The sequence below is a fragment of the Cricetulus griseus genome, chromosome 8, assembly GCF_003668045.3.
Source record: "Cricetulus griseus strain 17A/GY chromosome 8, alternate assembly CriGri-PICRH-1.0, whole genome shotgun sequence".
Lineage (NCBI taxonomy): Eukaryota > Metazoa > Chordata > Mammalia > Rodentia > Cricetidae > Cricetulus > Cricetulus griseus.
The window spans coordinates 97506246-97524223 of NC_048601.1; the positions used below are offsets into that span (position 1 = coordinate 97506246).

At 49.1% G+C, this 17978-nt stretch overlaps 1 protein-coding gene across 4 annotated transcripts in view; it reads left to right on the top strand.

Moving 5' to 3' along the window:
• The window catches only part of Prkag2 (protein kinase AMP-activated non-catalytic subunit gamma 2), a 274500-nt gene that overhangs the window by 102460 nt on the left and 154062 nt on the right, over positions 1-17978 (top strand). Inside the window, exon 1 of one of the 4 annotated variants that reach the window (XM_027428416.2) lies at positions 7906-8538. The exons of the other annotated variants lie outside the window; for them this stretch is intronic. Within the exon in view, the coding sequence (XP_027284217.1) occupies positions 8445-8538 (94 nt within the window). The 5' untranslated portion in view covers positions 7906-8444. Of the gene's footprint in view, positions 1-7905; positions 8539-17978 lie in introns of those variants that run through there. 4 annotated transcript variants of the gene reach the window in all.

The window sequence follows — 17978 nt, forward strand, 5'->3', positions numbered from 1 at the left end:
GCATGGGCACAAGTAGTCCCTTCAAGGTTCAGAGATCTGCAGATTTGGTACTTCCTGGCTCCAATATTTTTGCTGAAAATAATTGTTACTTCTCTGTACGTGTGTGTGTGTGTGTGTGTGTGTCTGTGTGTGTGTCTGTGTGTGTGTGTGCGTGTGTGTATATGTGTGTGTGTGTCTGTGTGTGTGTGTGTGCGTGTGTGTGCACGCACTCGCACATGTGGGTGCATGCACTCTATTCTGTCTGCTTTATTCCCTTGAGATGGGACATCTGGACCAGGCTGGAGCTCGGTGTAGGTTCAGCTAGACTGGCAGCCAGCAAATCTCAGTAGTCCTCCTGTCTGCCCTCTTCACTGCTTGGGGTCATAGGCGTGCACGGCCATACCTGACTTTTGTGTGGCTTCTGGGGACCTCACACGGGCCCTCATGGTCACACAGCAAGCACTCAGCACTTCTCTGTGTTTTCAACAGTAAGATTCTCTGTGGCCACCTTCAACTCTCAGTAGGCTTAGATGTCATTAGTGTGAGCTGAGCTGGGTGAACTGAGTTTGTCTTTGCCAAAATAAACACTCTCTTGTCACTCACATCCTCCCAACTCCAGTTCCCCCAGGCGCCATGAGGCTAGAGGTGTGACCCTGAGTGTGCTGGGGTGACTCGAAGCCACATGGTTGCCTGAGTCAGGTGGGGAGGGCCAGGCCTCAGAGGTGTGACTCAAACACTGTCCCTGAAGAAGGGACAAGGGAGGCCCCAAGGGCGAGTTCACTAGGAACTAAGTGCAACACAATCTTTAGACCTCTCCATGAAATATGACACACTATTTTGCAACCAGCAGGAATGCTCTAGCCAGTGTATACACTGCTCCCTGCTCCAAAGGGATCTGCACCTCACACCCCAGGGTTTTGGTTGGCAGCAGCCTCTCAAGGACCTGGGTGCTTTTCAGGCCCTGTGAAGGTCATAACCCTCAAAGGGTTGAGAGCAAGGTTTTGTTGGTGTGTCCCCAGTTGCTTTTCCTGCATCCCTGCAACAGAGAAGCAGCTGCTGGGTCCTAACTGGACCTAGATGAGGAAATTGTGCAGTGGGTCACAGATCCCAGCTCTCTTCCAGGCCACTCTGGAGTCCTGGGGGGCTCCTGTGAACTTCTGTCACTGGATATCCCTAATTGGACAACAGCAACTGGCCTCCTCCTCCCAGCATGTTGAAAACATAGGAAAGTACTTTGGGGACATGTGAGCACCATTACCAGGCAAGTTGTGACCTCTGGGTGGGGAGACTGGCCCTGGAGCATGTGGATTACAGGCCTCTGCACTAGCCTGAGAGATGTACTTCTCATGAAGGGATGACAGACTCTCTTCTTGTGAACAGATCCAGGTGCCCATACTGGGAGGGTGCACCCTGAGTCTTTGCGACCTTTCTCCTCTCTACATCCTTATGTCAGTTGTAGTGAAATTTGTCATGACACCCAGAGTAGCTTCAGTGGAGACTTTTCTGAAAGGTGATTTTAATCAAGAATTAATCATCTCTGTGGGCCTTCCATGGACTTCCAGGTAGCAAGAGACTCAAACTGTCCCTAATATTTTATACTTGAGGTTGGGACTTACCCAGAACTGGCCAATGGTGTCTGGATATCGGGTGTCTCTATGTCTTACTTAGCATGTCTTGCCTGTGTGAGAACATGGCTAGTCACCATCAGGAATCCTCCAAGGATTAAATAGGTTATTTGCATGCTTTAGGTTGCAGGATCACGAAGGAGCTTTTAGGACTACAACAGTGCACTGACTACATCCACAGTGCAGAGGTGTGGCCTGCAGTGTGCGCTCTCTCCAGGGCACGAGAACACCCCTTGTCTATGCACTGAAGTGCAGTACTGAGCCCCTTGCCTGTCTGCAGCTCCTTTGACCGCCCATCTGTGACTGTGACCTCTACTGCCCCGCACTGCCGTCTGTTGAACAGTCTGGCTTTTAAGTGTTTTGCTGTGATAGACCTTGTGGCATCCATCACACCTATAAAACCTGCATGTTCTGGTTGAGAAGACCGAGGCCTGTGGGCATCCTATGTCCCACTGCAGAGCAGAGCAGAGCTTGACTACAAAGGCCAGACAGCTGTCACAGTCCCTCCCTGGTCTGCAGGCCAGTCAGCCCAGGCATGCCCAGGGACAGGCCATGCTGTTCCCAAGAAAGTCCACCTGATTCCCTGGCCCACTTTGCTGCTGCTGAGCCACCTACAAGGACCCCATCAGTAGGTGCTTGTTCTGTTTCAAATCTTATGGGATGGGATCCCTGTGGGTACAGTGCTTTCAGTCTAGCTAGAGGGAAAATTTACAGATAAGACAAAATGATGTTGCAAGCTGGAAGCATGAAATATCCCAAGGTTGTGGTCTTCGTTGCTTCATAATCTTTCTTGTTGCTGAGTGCGGATTCATAGCTGGGAATCTAAACTGAAGGCAACTATGAGAGCACACGTGAGTGCGTCCATGAAAGCCCCTACGGCCCACTCATCTCCTCATCTTGGTGTGCAGCTGTGGATCTCTGCGATGGTCTTCATTTGCTGCAGAGAGAAGCTTCTTTGATGAGGGGTGGGAGCTGCAGTCATATCTAAAGATTTAGAGCTAAGAACTGGGGTGTATGTGTGTGTGTGGGGGGGTATTTTCTAGGTCCATTCATTTATCTGCAAATTTCATGATTTCACTTTTCTTTACACCTGAATAGTATTCCACTGGGTACCACATTTTCATTATCCAGTCATCTGATGATGGACATTTCATGACTGTTATTATTTTTATTTCCTGACTATTGTGATTAGGGGTAGCAGTGAACATTGCTAGAAAGTATCTGTGGCGTATGGTGTATGGCTCGGGGTGCATGGTGGAAGGAGGGGGTGGAAAGATTATAAGAGCCAGAAAGTCAGGAAGTCTGCTGAGAAACAGTCTCTCTCAGAAATGGCTGCACAATAGCCGGGCGGTGGTGGCGCACGCCTTTAGTCCCAGCACTCGGGAGGCAGAGGCAGGTGGATCTCTGTGAGTTCGAGACCAGCCTGGTCTACAAGAGCTAGTTCCAGGACAGCCTCCAAAGCCACAGAGAAACCAAGAAAAGAAAAAAGAAATGGCTGCACAAACAAGACAGGGACAATGGCAGCACCAAAATTCTAAGGGGGAAATTCCATGGGATCCCACTCTAGACAGAGAACTGCGGGCAACTAATGACGGCTGGAAGAGTTAGAATTAGTCTCTCTCAGGGATGGGCTCCTTGCTGGTGACACAATAGAAATTGGTCAGACCTGAAACCACATACATGCAAACAGAAATGAACTCAGCAAGCTGTATTTACCTATTTGTGTGCACATTTGTATGTTATGTAACAATAAAGAGAAAGAAACTATCAGTTTGAGGGTAGGGGACACGGGCAGGGCTGGAGGGAGGATACCTGGGAGGAACTAGAGGAAGGAAAGGGAAGGGGGCAGTGATATAACACTATTTTAATTAAGAATGTGCTAATTTTTGAAAGAACACATATTAAAATAAACCCTGCAGTCATGGGCTAGGAAGACGGCCCAGTGGTTAAAGCACTTGGTGTGCAAGCAGGAAGGCTGCAGTTTGTGTCCCCAGAGCCCTTGTAAATTCCGGGTGGCTGTGGTGGCCGCCACTAAGTCCAGCCTGGGAAGGTGGAGACAGGATCCCCAGAGCAGGTTGCCTAATGAGACTAGCCCTATCAATCAGTGAGCTCTGGGCTTGACTGAGAGACCCTGTCTCAATGAAGAAGTGTTGAGTATGATTCCCAACACCACCTTGGGGCTCTTATATACATATGCACAAGCACACACATTGACACACATGTACCCACAAGCTTGCCAAGTATGGTGTCAGAATGGTGTCCTGTGAGGGCATCTGCTGTCCCCAGCCTCACTCTGTCCCTGGTTCATGCCATTGAGGACGGTGGTTTTTAAGGCATGATCTAGAAAGACCCAGACCATTTTAAAACACAGCCTCATCACCTTGTGAGCTCTCCATCCCTCTTCAGGGCTCCCCTCTCCTAAAACTACCTTAGTGGAGACCTTGTGCCAGGCCAGAACCTCAAGCTGAACCTTGCCTGTTCCTCCTTACCCTCCCCCACCCCCAGGAGCAGCCAGTGACCCCCAAGGACACAGGGAGTTCTTTTTTCCCCTTCACCTAACTGATCACATTCTTAAGTTCTCAAACGGACCCCAAATTCCCCTGTGGTGTGAGTTCAGAGCAAAGGACAGAGCTGGGAGGAGGGATTGTCTGTCTGTTCCTCTCCTGTGCTTAGCCACCTGGAAAGTGACACAAGCTGTTCTTCTTGGCACTTCAAACACAGGGTTCACCTGCAAGTCGGTCAGCATCCTGGCTTGTCATGACTGCCATGGGGATGCAGAACAAGGTTTTCAAGATTGGCTCTTTGCCTTTAAACTCTCCAGCCTGGAGGTCAAAGGTGAAGGTGCAGAATGTAGACTCTTGCATATTCTCTTTCTTCCAAGGAACTCACTGAGGCAGGGCCTAGGGGAGCCAGAGGAGGCTTTGACCTTGGGCCCTGATGTTGTATTGTAGGCATGCAAGCAGAAGTATGCCCTGGAGGGAAGACATGTTCAGATTTATCTGAATCAGGGTTCAAGTCCATGCTCCCTGCCCTGACCCTACCAAGCTGCTACTCTGACTCTCAGCTATTGACACCTGCCCTTCAGCCTTGTAGGGGCAAAATGAAATGACAACTGTTAAGTTGCCCAGTGCTTGCTCGCTTGTAAGAGACTCTTGGTAAATGGTAGTTATTATTTTGATAATGAAAATACTGTTCTTGGAGAATAGGAGTGGCTTTGAGTGGTTTACAGCAGCTGCCTGGAACATCCCCCAGAGGTTTAACTGCCACCTGCGGAGTGAGTGTCCAGGTAAACCAAGTCACCGTGCCTGCCTTCGTTTGCTGTTTTGATTTCCTTATAAATTGAAACTCATCTGCACTAGACGCTAGACACTGAAATATTTCTTTCCACATTCTGTGCTCATTTTCTATCTAGAGTAAGAATGCTTACATTGTTGGCTGGGGAGATGGCTCAGTCAGTGAAGTGTCCCAGAGGCACGAGGACCTCAGTTTAGATCCCCAGAACCCACATAAAAAGCTGGCCCCTGCCCCATACAGGAGAATCCCTGAGGCTCACTGCCAGCCACTCAGTCTAGCAAACTGCCAGGCTCCAGATTCAGGGACAGACCCTGTCTCAAAAAATAATGTGGAAAGCAATTGAAGAAGTCAGTCCACATCAACTTTTGCCCCCCCACACACACATTTACACACACATACACACATTTACATACACACATTTACACACACACACACATTTACACACACATACACACACATTTACACACTTTACCACTTGTGCATGCATGCACACATGTATTAAAAAGGAACATGTCTTTTCACATAAGCTTTTATTAAAACACGCCTCCTCTTTATATATGTTCAGTGGTCCCTCCAGACAAATCTTTGCATTTTGCTACTTATTTTACTTTATTAGGTTGTTGTTTCTTTTTAGCATTTTTGTTTGGGGATAGGTCTTACTGTGTAGCCCAGACTGGTCAGGAACTCATGATCCTCCTGTCTTAGCTTCCCCAGGGCTACGATTAATGGTGTATGTCACCACACCTGCATCATCATAGTTTCAAATTGAGAAAAATTTAATTTTCAATTTAAGCAGAGTTTATTTAAATTCTTCAAAACCTAAATGTGAAGCTCTAAACTGTGCACACTTCATCTTTTGCAGAGTTTTCAATCACAGTAAGTTTGGGCCAATGTATTTTGACCGTAGAGATACCCTGCTACTATACTAGAGACCTGGCCAGACTGAAGGACTGGCTTCTGGTGGCCAAAGGCCTAAACCAGCTGCACCTGCAGCTTAGGAGGTGTAAAGTGTGACTGGCAAGTGGACAAAACCCCAGCAGCTGTGCTAAGGCTGGTTCCCCACCCTCACAGCGTCCAGTGCATCACTGAAGTCCCTGAAGTCACCAGTAACTCTGCAGAGACAACAGAAAAGAAGCTGAGACAAAGCTTCCCCACCCACTGTCAGCAAGAGGACCATGGGGCCACCATGACAGAGACAGGCAGGGGCAGGAAGTGAGGGAGACAGAAATACAGGATGAGGCAGGGTCTGATCCAAGGCTCCACTGCTTGCAGGCCCCACCCACAGGCACGTGATAGCAGACATGTTCCCGGGTCTGCCCAGCACTGTGACTAAAGGGAGGCCCTGGGGAGGTAGGTCAGAGGCTGCTGAAGGGAGGAAGTCTTTATTTTGGTTCCTAGTTTCAAAGGGATTTCAGTTCTTCATGGGAAAAGCATGATGGGGACGTGAGGCCCACTTGTTAACATGACGTGGGCAAGCAACAGACAAAGCGGGTCAACTAGAATCGGCTCACCCCTCGTGACTTAGTTCCACCAGCTAGACTCCAGACCACAGAGGTCCTAAACCTCCCGTAGTGGTACCACTGGCTGGAGACCAAGTGTTCAATCATGGGCCTGGGACGGACAGCTCATATTCAAACCTTGGCACTCCTACTGTATGACATCCTGGACTTGTCATGGACGTCGTGGACTCTTCCTGCTTGGTGGAGATCCTCGGCGCAAGGCTCCCTGAAGCTTGTACTTTCCCAGCCTGTTGCCCTAGCTAGGGAGTCCATCGTTTTCTCGTAGGGGCTTCATGATGAGTAGATGGTAACTGACAGTGCTGAACTTGGCCTGATAGAATGGCAAACCCACAAAGAGCAGCCAGGCTTGAACTCAGGGTAGCTTCTTGTGGGTTTGGGTCCTCCTCACAAGTGTCCCCATCCTATCTCCCTAAATCCCCTCATTTCCAGATGTCATATTAAATAACAAAAATTACACAAATATCAGTGCGGTTTGTGAAGGTGATACCATCTAAACAGGGAGCTGAGAGGCTCCACGTTAGTCGTCGTCAGCACAGGGATCATTTAACTAACTCTTAGGTGAGTGGGTATTTCATTACCATTAGTTCGGATTATTGGAACTTGATTTCTACAAATTATTTGCCTGTGTCTGTGCATGTGAGTGCAGGTGTGTGTGTTGGGGAGGGGGGGCATTGATTCTCCGGGAGCTGGAGTAACAGGCGGTTGTGACCTGTATGTTATGGGTGACAGGAACTACAGTGCAAAGTACATACTCTTAGCTGCTGAGCCATCTCTCTACCCCAGACTGTAAGAACTTGAAATCCTGCTATGACCTGGTCTCATCCTGGCTCGCAAAGGTGGGTCTCAGAGATGAGAAGAGACTTTTGCAAGGTCACAGTGCTGCTTAGTAAGAAAGTAGCGTTCTTTAGTAAAAGCCATCAGAAAAAACAAGCTTGTTTTCCTCTCTGGTGTTTCACCCTCTTACTTACTTACAACACATGTATGAACTAAAGCTTCCATGCTTTGTCAGGGCAGACATTGGGCTTGTGGGAGATGAGATTAGCATTCCAGTCTTGTCTCTGTCATTGGCTGCGGGAGCTTGGATGAGCCACAGCCCTGTCATTTTCCCTGTCTACATAGGAGTCGAGTGAGATACCCTCCAAAATCTGAGCTCTGCCGTGCAGTTCTTAACAGTCAGGTTCCATGCTTGCCTGAGACCTTCTGCTGAATCCCACTGCAACCCTCTCTCTCCTCAAAGGTTCCCTAGAAGAGTGAGGGCCAAAGGAGATTCGGCACCATGTGGCCCTGGTGCTCTCGGGAGTTTCTCCTCAGGCAGTCTCTGGAGCCTGAGGAGAGCTCTCAGAGCCCAGAAGCACATGCATCAAAATAGTTGTGTGATGTCATGTCATAATGGGAATGTGCTCTGGCCAATTGGTGCCAAGAATTGTCTGTACAGGGTGGTTTCCTTTTACAGTCTTCTTAAAGAGACATCACGCAGATCTGCTCATGACTAGCAGGCTGGTGCTGGCTCTGCTGACTTGGGCTCCCCTCCTGCTTTAAGTTTAAAGAGAATAAATAACCTGGAGCTTGTCAGTGAGCCGGTGACCTTAACTACATAAACAGCTCCCCTGCAAGGTTCTGTTTGTGCCTCCAGTGGCTTCTTGCCTACTTAGGACAGGCGACACTGACACTCCAGCTGCCTGCCGGGAGAGGAGAGGTGCGGCCAGTCAGAACTGCTTCTTCTCAGAAGTCTCAGGGACCTGAGTGAGAACTGCTGTGAGAGTTCCTGTGGCTGCTAGGCTGGTCCTGGAGCATGACCCTCATCTCCTATTAATCAGAGCTATCTTGGTGAGGACACTCAGATCCACAGGCTGTGGCTGACTCTGACTGCCTCTCAGCAGTGTAAGCTGTGACTCCCAGGTACCCTGCACCTGCCAGCTGATGCCGCTCCCCTTCTGGTGAACCCCTGTTCCCCAGCTGAGGCTCATGCTGGTTCTTCAAGTCCTGATATGTTCACCTGTCACCGCTTTTGTGGCCACAGTGACTCATGAAGCGCTTTGGAAGTCTGAGGGGCAACAAGAAACCCAAGGACCAAAACGGAAGCACCCAGAGGCGCCAGTCGGAACCCCATGGCCTTTTTGGTAGGACCCTGTCCTTTCTGTTTCTCTGATGGTCCCATGGTGCATGTGTGTATGTGCACGTGTGTGCGTGTGTACACCTGTGTGAGTGTGGCCAGCTGCTGCTTCTTGCTCTGAGCATAACCCTGAGGCCGTGTGGTTCAGGTAAGGGGATGACTGCTAACTAGTGGCCATGCTGCTCCCGGGAACTGTCCCGCCAGCATCATCATTCCTTAAGCTATTTTCCTTCTCCAGCCCACCTGGCTCCATGTGGCTTAGGGATCAATTGGGATTGTTACTGGTTTAGGAAAAAACAGTGGCTTAAGGAAGATTCAGGATGAGTCAAAACTGTCAGCTTGTATTGATACAAATGAAACGTGTGTGTAGAGAAACCCATCTGATAGAGGAAGGGACTCCATCTCCTTGGTCCCTGACAAGAGATCTGGTGGATTGAGGGTTAGTTGGGAGGGAAGACACCTACCTGTCTTGTATCCCTTGGGGAGAAATTGTTTCTGGGACCTACTACCTGAGGTTCAGGGGATTGAGATCAGAACGGCTGGGAAAGCTGGCCACATATCTACGGTTCATTTCATGGGCCCCGCTAATGTGGAAGCTTATGTGTTCATATGGAGCCATACAGGTGGAAGCCAAGTTTCTTTACTCCCTAGGGACCTGGGTGATCTCTGACCACTCAACCTTGGATGGAGGCTGTCTGTGTTTTAAGAACTGAGACTGGGACTGGGAGTGTGATTCAGTTGATAGAGTACTTGCCCAGCATGTGTGAAGCCCTGGGTTTATCCCCAGCACTGGGTAAAACTGGGCCTGGTGACACACACCTGTAATCTCAGCACTTGGGAACTGGAGACAGGTGGACCACACATCGTCAAGGCCATCCTTGGTTACAAATCAAGTTCAAGGTCAGCTTGGGCTACATGAGACCCTGTCTCAAAAAAAAAAAAAAAAAAAAAAGAATGTGACATTTCAACTGATTTCAACTGGTAAAAGTTTGTCGTGGGTATAATATATAAGATACAAACTGAAAAGGAAAAAAGGAGGCATTCTATCTGCCTGTACCTCTTGCCACATCTGACACATCCATGCTCTAGGGCCTCAGTGTCTGAGGAGGCCAGCATGGAGATGGGGATTCCTGGAGTCAGGGAGTTTTCCCTCTCATGGAAGAAGGGGAAAAATAAGGCTGCAAAAGGAACCAAAGAGTAGAACCCTATTGAGTGCCAGGGTGAATTTACAGAGGAATTGGGTGCCTGTCCCAGCAGTGAAGGAAGGATGAAGACTCTCTGAACCAGAAGAGTGATTCATATAAAAACAAGACTCATTTTAGATGATTTAGATTTACTATAGAATTAAATCTGACCCTGTCATTGAACAAGAAGTCTAGTTTTGCTAATGGGGATAGGCAAACCTGTTATTAAACGCCTGGTGTGTGCCAGACAGTGGTTTCTGCCCTGGTGTGTGAGAGCTGGCTGCCATCCCATCTCCTAAGCTACCGAGATCAAAAATAATATTTTCATCTCTCCCAAGTATCATAAGAGCTTGCCTGCAAAGGCTGGCTCTGCCCTCGGGGTCAGGGACATGGGGGCTCTCGGAACCTTCCTCCTTGGGGCACAAGTGCTGAGCTACAGTCCTGCTCATGCAGCTGCCAGATGCCAGGGCTCTGGGCTTAGGTTTTTCCTTTAGTTAACATCACACTGAGCTAAGAACTGGGCAGCTCCTCCATAGTGTCAGGCCTGGACCCACTGAATGAAAGGTAAAGGCCAAAAACTGTGGAGGAAGCTTCCTCCCAACTCTGCTTGGCTAACCCAGCCCACTCTGTGAGACCATCCAGGTCTCCACCCAGGAGACCTTGTGGAGGAAACAAGTCCCCCACAGCTCAAACTGTGATCTCTAGCCCTGCCCCTTCTCTGCTTAAAAAAAAAAGATAGCTTCAAAATGCCTTTTTCCTGTAGGGTCATTCTGGCTGTCTGGGAGGTATGTCCTTTCCTCCATTGGGGAATTTCACACAATGAGGTGCCTGCCTGGTACTTATTCTCTGGATCCCCAGAGAAAGCCTTAGGTATCCAGCACCTGCCTCTTCTGTCCTTGGGCTCTCCTCTGCAGCTGGACAGTTGTCTTAGTTAGGGTTGCTATTGCTGTGATGAAACACCATGACCAAAGAGCAAGTTGGAGAGGGAAGGGTTCATTGGGCTTACATTTCCACATTGTGTGTTTGTTTACTATTGAAGGAAGTCAGGATAAACCTGGAGTCTATGCAGAGGCCATAGAGGGGTGCTGCTAACTATCTTGCTTTCCATGGTTTTTACAGAACCCAGAACCACCAGCCCAGGGATGGTACCACCCACAGTTACCTGGGCCCTCCCCATCAATTAACAAGAAAATGCCCTACAGCCTTGCCTACAGCCTGATCTTATGCAGGTGTTTTTCTTAATTAAGGTTCCATCTCTCAAATGACTTCATGGCTTGTGTCAAGTTGACATAAAACTACCCAGCACAGCCACCTTCTGCTGAGACTGTGGGGACAAGATCGATGTACTTCATTTCATCCAGTGTCTCCCTTGCTATTCTCCAGCCAAGTGACAGGCCTTTGTGTCACACACATGCACACTCACACATACACATGCATACAAATTCATAGGTTCACAGACTTAATGTCATACTCCACACTTATTCACGAACACTTTCACACTCATGACTTCCATGCAGCTGTCCTGGGAGCCCTCCCAGAACAATTGGAGAGGATTAGCAGGGGGGCTCAGGTCTGACATGGGCTGTAGGTCTTTCATCAGGAAGTATGAGGCTGTCACTGGGAAGCTGACCACCTGGGCCAGTGGTGGGATCCCCTTGGACAGTTCTGGGCCATGGGGTGCTGAGCCCAACTGAACATGAACCGTGGTCACAGCTGCACAAAAGCAACACTCCCACATGGAGTTTTGTGCTATGCGTGCCAGACAAAATTTCCATGTATAGCTTCCTTTTGTCTCTTCAGGAGAGAGAGATCCAGATTGTGTCAACAAAGAGCATGTGGAGAGAACAGCAATAGTGCAAGAGGGGATCAGGATTGGGACGGTGCTACACAGCCTCCTTTGCACCCTCTGCAGTATGGGCAGAATTACATAAAACCTGTCTAGCATGAGACCCTGACCTGTGGTCACCTGTGGCTCTTCCAGTCAGCCTAGCTCATCAGGATCATGCCATGACTTTGTGAGAAGCATGCTTCTTCCATGTCAGGTGCTCTCCCTCAAAGCCCCACTGGCACAGCAGTCTGGTTCCGCTCACATAGCAGACCTTGAGTGTATATGGTCTTAGGAGGACAGCAAAAGATCTGCCTCATAGGCCAAGGCTGAGAAGCAAGATCTGTCTGCCTGCTCTGCCCTTTCCTCCACAATACTCTCTCCCATCATGGTCCTCATTCTGACTCTGTTGTCCCTACTACACACACACACACACACACACACACACACACACACACCCCTGCTGGCCCTGAGTGTCTTGAGCAATTTGCTGTAAATACCCAACACAGTTTTTAACTTTTCCTAGTGGGAATTTTCAGTCATACACAGGAGAATATAGTGGTACCCACTTCCAGGTCCAGGCATCACCCATATCCTGCCAGTTCCACTGGTCCCTAGCTCTGAGGACACAGCAGCAAGCAAAAGCCAGTCCTGTGTGGGACTTACAGCTCCATGAGAGTAGACGAACACTGGGGATCTTGGTCTAATGGTGGCAAAATGTACACAGCACATTTGCTGTGTGTGACTCGGTCTCATTAGGGTGGTCACACTGCTCTGCAGCAGCCACTCTGTCCTCCCCAGAGCTTCCCATTGTTCACTGGAATTCTGCACCCGTTAAACTCCTTCCACACCCCAGGCCCTGGCCACCCTCACTCTGCTTACTGTCTCTTTTGAATCTGACAGCTCTGAACTCCTCGTAGCAGTGCAATCATAGGGGAGGGGGTGGGGAAGACCATGCAGTGCCAGCGTGAGAACCATGTACAGATCCCCGGTAGCCATGAAAAGCAAAGTGTGGTGCGTAACTGTTACTCTAACTCTAGGGTGGAGCTGGGCAAGGGGACAGGCAGATCCTAGGTGTTCAGTCTCAGCCAAATCCATGAGCTCCACGTTCAGTGGACAGACCCTGTCTCAGAAACCTAAGGTGGGGAAGATACCCAGCCTTGGCCTTTGACCTTCCTCACCACACACCAAACTGGAACCGTGCAATATTTGCCCCTTTGCTATTGACTTGTTTTGACAGATGAATGGGTTTTGTTGTAGGATAAGGTAGCCGTGAGTTCTAAAAGGAGTGTGAAGGGTAGGCTCACTGGGCATGGCCAGCGTCGGGAGGCAACTTGTGATGAAAACCTTCTGCCAGGTGGAAAGACCCAGGCTGTGGAGGAGGCTGTGGAGGACCACCTTGAGGGCTGTGGAGGACCACCTAGAGGCCAGTGCAGTGGACAGAGGGAAATAGAGTTGAGCACTTAAACACCATCTTAGGGGCCATGAGTAGGACTCTGGTTTTACCTGTGTGAGGGGAAGCCCCTGAGTATCTGGAGAGGATTGCTGAGGTTCTGAGAGTAGGAATTGTGGAGAGGGTTGAGCTGAGCTTCAGCCGGGATTTCCTCCACATGCCCCTGCAAGCCTGGTCTCTGCCCAGACCTGGTGTCCATTCTTTGTGTACAGTGTAGAAGACTAGAGTGAACTAATTTGTTAAGATGAGTGCCTTCCTAGGAGGATAGTAACATTTCAGTGGTCAATGAGTAGTGTCTGGAACCAGGAGCATCTCTAGTTTACGAACCCAGTGGGGCCAGGCCCATCCCCTGACTGCCTCACTCTGGCCTGGGTCTGGATTGCCATCTGTGGGCCTTATTTCTCTGCAGAACCAAGCCAAGCTACATGTAGCTTGGTCATGGAATGGGCCAGCTTCAGATTCAGTTCTCCCCAAGGAGCTGAGTCAGTCAGTCAGTGGCAAGTAGCAGAGTGGCTGAGGCATCTTTCCTCCGGTAGTTCAGTCATACACCTCAGGGCAGCGATGGTTGGAGGGCTAAGGAAAGGAGGGTGAAAGAGACAAGGCCCAGTTGACCCTTTCCTCTCCTGTTCCCAGCCCAGGTACCCAAAGTCACTGATCTGCCCAGAGCACTGTACAGGTCAGGAAGATAAAGCTGACCCATAGAAGCCCGTTGGAGACCAGAGCAGCATCCTGGGTGGCTTGAAGCTCCCAGGAGCAGTGTGATTGGGGGGGGAGCATCGGGGGAGCTCTTCTGAAGAGCCAGGTTGTGAGCAAACTCTGAGTACTAGACAAACGATGCTGAGCCCTGAAACATTGCAAAGTGTCGCACTAGATACTAGAACAAGCCTGCAGAACCAAGAAAGTGGAACAGAAGAATGGGGTAGGGATGGGGAATTTGGGAAAGGGCATGAGTTCCAGGTTCCATAGCCCAGAGCTTGGGTTAACACTTGGCTTGGGTCATAGTCAGTCCCTGATCCGGTCACCACAACCTTTGAACCTGACTAACAAAGAGCCATGGCACCCTCCTAGGTGATATGCTCACCCAGCTTCCAGTGCCCTGGAAAATGTAAGAGCTCAGTTTGCGCAGAGAGCAAGCAGAACCCACCCTGCTATTGTGATCTGTGATGCAGGAATTGAGAAGGAAAAACATGTGAATTCTGAGCACTAAAGAACAAGTCAACACTGAATGTTCTCTGGGGCACCGGTTGTTTCTCACACCACCCTGTATCATTGGCCCCAAGCCTCAGTGGGCTCTGCCGCTTTCCCCCATACTTTTTTATGCAAGGGCTAGGTGCAGTCCTAGCCCCAGAGGAGCATTGCCTCCCCAAGGATCGAAGTCTTGTGTGGCTGGGTGTAGAGGCAGCTTCCTGGGGGGAATGGGGACTGGAACCACTCAGAATAAGTAGTGAGGAGATATAGCTTAGGCTCAGGGCCCAGGTCTGGGAGTCCTGCTGTAGTAGGAAGCAGGTGAAGGGCCTCAGATGAGCTCACAAGGAACCTTTGGTGAGTTGGGGCCCAAGGTGCTTGAGGGGCCCAACCATGAACAGGAAGAGATAACACAAACCAACGACAGCTGGTTTCCTAAGTAAAAGGGAACACACTAACAAGGCTTAGCAGAAGTCAGCCCTCCCAGAGCTTTCCTGGAAATAACTCATATCACATCTAGTTCTTTCTGTCAACATGAAAAAGAAAATAACAATTGTGAAATAAGAAAATAGTTTATCCCAAGCCCAAGCACCAGGCATCATGGTTTGGAACACAGACACAGGTTACCAGGAATGACATGGGTCCCCAGAGATCATGGTCCTCCTACAAAGAGGTCAGAAAGTGGGCTACAGAGAGGTGAGGGATCTCTCCCAGATTTTGATGCAGTCTTAGCTGGATGGAAACGGTTTATGCAGAAGCTGGTGCCCACTCACTCCCAGCCTTAAGGTTGGGAAGGGTGAGAGACCCAACAGTCACAAAATATCCAGGCCAGAGGCAAAGGCTGATAATACATGGCTGCCATTGTGGGCCAAAAACCACCCAATACAGCCTTGGCCATTTCATTGTTTAAATAGGGTCTCACTATCCAGGTCACGGTCTTCAATGTCTCAGAATGGTGCAGATCACAGATGTTTGCCACCACAAGCATCGAACCTTGGTTTCCTGGTCCACAGCCCATCTTTCCATGAGGCCCCCGCTCAGCAAATGGCAAGCCATCTAGAAGTCTTTCACAGACCCAGGCTCTGTAGAGAACATTAATCCACACTTCTTCCCAGGAACCTTGAGTTTTCTGGGAATCGAGCCAGAAACAGCCCACACTACACCCCTTGACTATGGAATTCAGAGTTGCCACTCCCATGGGCTGGAGTGAAGTGTTCTTCTTTCTGCTTGTACCATGAGAGAGGCAGAAGCAATAGCAGTTGGGGGGGGGGGAGAGTCCACCATGGGCCTTTGAGAAACTCTCAGAAGCCTCAAAATAAAACAGACTAGTACATGCTTCCCCACGTGCATTTCTGTTGCCCAGTATTTTATTGTGTACGCCAGTAAGCAGATGATAGATGTATAGGTGAATGAATGATCGATGGTAGACAGACAGACAGACAGACAGACTATTGCAGTGATAAGCACTGTGACCAAAAGCAACCTTAGGTAGGAAAGGTTTTTGTCCTGATCACAGTTCATTACTGAGGGAACTGAGGGCCAGAACCTGGAGGCAGGAACTGAAGCAGAGGCCAGGGGGGAATGCTGCTTACTGGCTTGCTCATCGCAGCTTTGTTACGATAAATCTTTCCGACAAAGGCCGCCTGAGCCCCCATCACCACGTGTGAGCTTTACGCCAGCCGCCCACCTGAGTTAGGGCCCAAATGAATACATAGAAACTTGTATTAGGTTCAAAGCTGCGTGGCCAAAGACTAGGATTCTCATCTGTTAGCTCAGTCTTAACTATCATAAACCTATATGTTTTATAAGACTTATCTTATCGGACACCTTATTGGCGTCCCTCCTTGCCGGTGGATCACATTGTGCCGCTGGAGCAGGAGTGGAGGGGAAAAGAGGGACCTTCCTGTTTCTCCTTCTTTAAATATGAGTCTCCTTGCTATGTCACTTCCTGCCTGGATCACCACTTCTCTACTACATTTCCCAGAATCCTCTTTGACTCCTAGTCCCGTCTAACTTGCTGTCTCATTGGCCAAACAGTATTTTATTTAACAATCAATAAGAGAAACATACACAGTACATTCCCCATCACAGCTTGATCATCCTGCTTTATTATACAGCTCTGGACCACCTTCCCACTCACAATGGGCTGGGCCCTCCCACTTTGATCACTAATCAAGAAAATGCCCTACAGACTTGCCCACAGGCCAGTATGGTGGAGACATTTTTCTCAACTGAAGCTCATATTCCTAAATGACTCTAGCTCATGTCAAGTTGACAAAAATAACAAATGGCGCAGAAGTGAAATGTATGGATAGGTAGATATAGTAGGCAGGCAGGCAGGCAGGCAGGCAGGCAGGCAGACAGACAGACAGACAGACAGACAGACAGACAGACAGACAGACAGAGGCTGCATAGAGATAGACAGATGATGGATGTGTCTTAGTTACTTTTCTATTGTTCTGAAGAGACACCATGACAGAGGCAATTTGGGGGCCTGCTTACAGTTTCAGAGGGGGAGTCCATGACCATCATAGCGGGAAGCATGGCAGCAGGCAGGAATACTTCTGGAAAAACAGTTTAGAACTTACATCCAGTCCACAAGCAACATGCGAGGAGGAGGGGTGAGTGTGTGTGTGTGTGTGTGTGTGTGTGTGTGTGTGTGTGTGTGTGTGTGCGCGCGCGCGTGCGCACGCTGACTGGGAATGGTGTGGGCTTTTGAAATCTCAAAGTCCACCACCAGTGACACACCTCCTAATCCCTCTCAAACTGTTCCACCAACTAAGGACCAGATATTCAAATATGTGAGCCAATGGGGACCATTCTCATTCAAACCGCCACAGATCGGGGGTTGTGTGAGTGGATGGAGGTTGGGTGGGTGGGTGGATAGAAAGAAAGATGGATGTCTTAGTCAATGTTCTGTTGCTGTGAAAGGGACACTGTGACCTAGGCAACAATTATAAAAGAAATCAATTAACTGGGGCTTGCTTACAATTCCAGAGTTTTAATCCATTATCATGGCAGGGAGTATGGTAGCACATATAGGCAGACATGGTGCTAAAGAACTAGCTGAGACTTGTTCATCTGAATCCACAGGCAGGATGAGAGAGCCACTCTTAGAGACATGCATCCTTCAACAAAGCCACACCTCCTAATCCTTCCGAGTATTGCCACTCCCTGATGACTAAGCATTCAAATATATGAGCCTATGGGGGTCATTCTTATTCAATCCACCACAGATAGATGGATGGACAGACAAATGGACAGACATAGACATTTAGGCACCTTCCAAAACAGGGTAAAAGTATAAGAAAACGTTTGGCTTCACAGGCAATGGGAGCCCTTTTAGAATGTCTGCTTGTCAGTGGAAAAAGCAGTCCTAAGGCTGGATGGAAGAAAGTGAGCCTGCACCTTCATCTCACACACCTATTCAGGAGGCTCTGTGACCTGGGGTTTGGTGGAGGAGGACCTGAGAATTCTACCAGCAAGGACAGCTCTGACCTTGATTTTTAGTCTGGGACAGATGGTGACATTTAGAGAAAGCTCAGCTTCATCCTGGCTGAGAAACACCCAGAGAAGCAAACCACAACCTGAGCTGTGTGTGAGGCCCTGAGGAACCTGAACTTGGGGACCTCAGACCCCTTCCTCTGGAGAAGCTGTTCTCAATCTTCCTGATGCCTCCACCTTTAATACAGTTCCTCGTGTTGTGATGACTCCAGCCATAAAATTATTTGTTGCTACTTCATCACTGTAATTTTGCTAGTTCTAAATCCTAATGTAAATATCTGTGTTTTCTGACGGTC